Raw genomic sequence first — 2,495 nt, forward strand, 5'->3', positions numbered from 1 at the left:
AACGCCGGATCAACGTATCAAAGGCTGGTAAATATGATGTTCGCAGACCAAATAGGAGAAACCATGGAGGTCTACATCGACGATATGCTAGTGAAATCTCTAGAGGCGGAAGACCATATCTCGCACCTACAACAAGCCTTCTCTACCCTTCGCAAGTATAACATGAAACTCAACCCAACCAAGTGCTCGTTCGGCGTCAGCTCCGGAAAGTTCCTAGGGTAACTTGTAACCCACCGGGGCATAGAAGCCAATCCGGACCAGATCAGGGCTATCCATTCCATCTCTTCCCTAAAAAATGTGAAGGAAGTACAGAAACTGACCGGCAGGATGGCAGCCTTAAGCAGATTCATCTCCAGGCTCTCCGACAAATCCCATGCCTTCTTTGAAACCCTTAAGAAGCCAAAAGATTTTGAATGGACCGAGAAGTGTGAATCGGCCCTCGAGGAGCTCAAAACCTATCTTTCCACGCCTCCCCTCTTATCCAAACCCTTGCATGGCAAAGTCTTGTTGTTGTACCTTGTTGTCTCAGAGCATGCAGTCAACGCCGTCCTGGTCCGGGAAGAGGGGACCAAGCAGCTACCAATTTACTACATAAGCAAAGCCTTCCTAGACGCGGAAACTCGCTACTGTCATCTAGAGAAGCTGGCCCTAGCTTTGATGGTCGCCGCTCGGAAACTACGACCCTATTTGCAAGCTCATCCGATTGTGGTCGTCACCTCGTTCCCTATAAAGTTGGTTCTACATAAGCCCGAGGTCTCCGGAAGACTAGCAAAATGGGCAGTCGAGCTAGGGGAATACGACGTGATCTTCAGGCCGGCCACGGCAATAAAATCCTAGGTCCTAGCGGACTTTGTAGCTGAGTTCTCTCCAGATTTACTTCCGGCTCTCGAACAGAAGGTACGCCTCTAGAAAGAGGCCGACGAGGAAGGAGAATGGGTCTTGCATGTAGACGGCTCCAGCAACATTCGAGGAGCAGGAGTGGGGATCGTGCTCACATCGCCAACATGAACAAACAATGAAAGTGAGTACGAGGCCTTGATTGCAGGACTATCGCTCGCCCACCAGCTAGGTGCCAAAAATATCGAAGCCTACAGTGACTCCTATCTAATTATCAACCAGGTACAAGGAGAATATCAAGCCAAAGACGACAGCATGATCCAATATCTGGCAGTCGCTCAGCGCCTCATAAGCAAGTTTAAAAGCTGTAAACTCACGCAGATCCCCAGGGAGCAGAATTCACAGGCCGACGCTCTGGCTAACCTAGGGTCGGCCCTCCAGACGCAGACTCAGATGAGCATCCCAGTATTAGTGTTGCAATGGTCGGCCACCCTAGAACCGCTGAACGAAGAGGTCTCTGCCATCGAGGAAGAAGAAACCTGGATGACCCCCATAGTTTGGTACCTCAAAGACGATATCCTCTCCGAAAATCGCAATGAAAGCAAGAAAATCAAGAAACAGGCCGCTAGATATTGTCTATCTCAGGGAGTATTGTATCGGAGGTCATTTGCCGGTCCATACCTAAGGTGCGTTACACCCCGTGAAGCAGCTAGAATCCTGGTCGAACTACATGAAGGAGATTGCGGATCTCATTCCAGCGGGAGGAGCCTGGTGCTGAGAACTAAGAGAGCAGGCTATTATTGGCCAACAATGGCGGAAGAAGCTAACAAGAAGTCTAGACTCTGCGACAGATGCCAAAGACACGCCCCAATCCCTAGGCTACCTCCGGAAAACCTCAAGTCCATAAGTTCGCCATGGCCCTTAAAGAAATGGGGCATGAACATAGTAGAAAAGTTCTCCACAGCGCCGGGGCAGAAAGTCTTCATCCTAATGGTAACAGATTACTTCTCAGAATGGGTCGAAGCAGAGGCACTCAGCAGAATAACCGACCTCAAGATCAGAAAGTTCATATGGACGCATGTGATCACACGGTTCGGGGTTCCATAAGAAATCGTCACAGACAACGGCCCCCAGTTCACAAGTCATAATTTCAAAGAATTCTGCAAAGACTGGGGCATGAAACTCTCTTTTGCTACACCCCGACATCCCCAGTCCAACGGACAAGCGGAGTCCACAAACAAAACCGTGGTAAACATGCTAAGGAAGCGTCTGGAAGGATCACTGTGGAATTGGGCAGAATAACTACACTGAGTTATTTGGGCCTACCGAACCATTCCAAAGGCGGCAACCCAGGAAACACCATATGCCCTGGTATACGGGGCAGAGGCAATAATCCCAACCGAAATGCACGTGAAGACCACGATCTTAGGAACCACCTCTCAGGAGGAGAACCACGAGCTAATGTCGCTGAGCCTCAACCTACTCGACGAAAAGAGAGAAGCCACTCGGCTAAGAAATTGGGCATATCAACAAGAAGTAGCCAAAACCTACAACAAGAAAGTCAGAACCAGAACCTTTCAGCAAGGAGACTGGGTTCTTCAACGACCAGAAAAAACAACTGGAAAACTGTCTCCCGCATGGGAAGGACCCTACAAGAT

General features: G+C 49.5%; 1 protein-coding gene across 1 annotated transcript; it reads left to right on the plus strand.

Moving 5' to 3' along the window:
* Nucleotides 1–327: 327 nt before the first annotated feature.
* LOC117132677 lies at nucleotides 328–1,944 on the plus strand. The gene is made up of 2 exons (XM_033287490.1): nucleotides 328–822; nucleotides 1,120–1,944. The coding sequence occupies exons 1-2, from the start codon at nucleotides 328–330 to the stop codon at nucleotides 1,942–1,944; spliced, it is 1,320 nt and encodes a 439-aa protein (XP_033143381.1).
* Nucleotides 1,945–2,495: the final 551 nt, after the last annotated feature.

Source organism: Brassica rapa, chromosome A03 (assembly GCF_000309985.2).
Source record: "Brassica rapa cultivar Chiifu-401-42 chromosome A03, CAAS_Brap_v3.01, whole genome shotgun sequence".
NCBI classification, from domain to species: domain Eukaryota; kingdom Viridiplantae; phylum Streptophyta; class Magnoliopsida; order Brassicales; family Brassicaceae; genus Brassica; species Brassica rapa.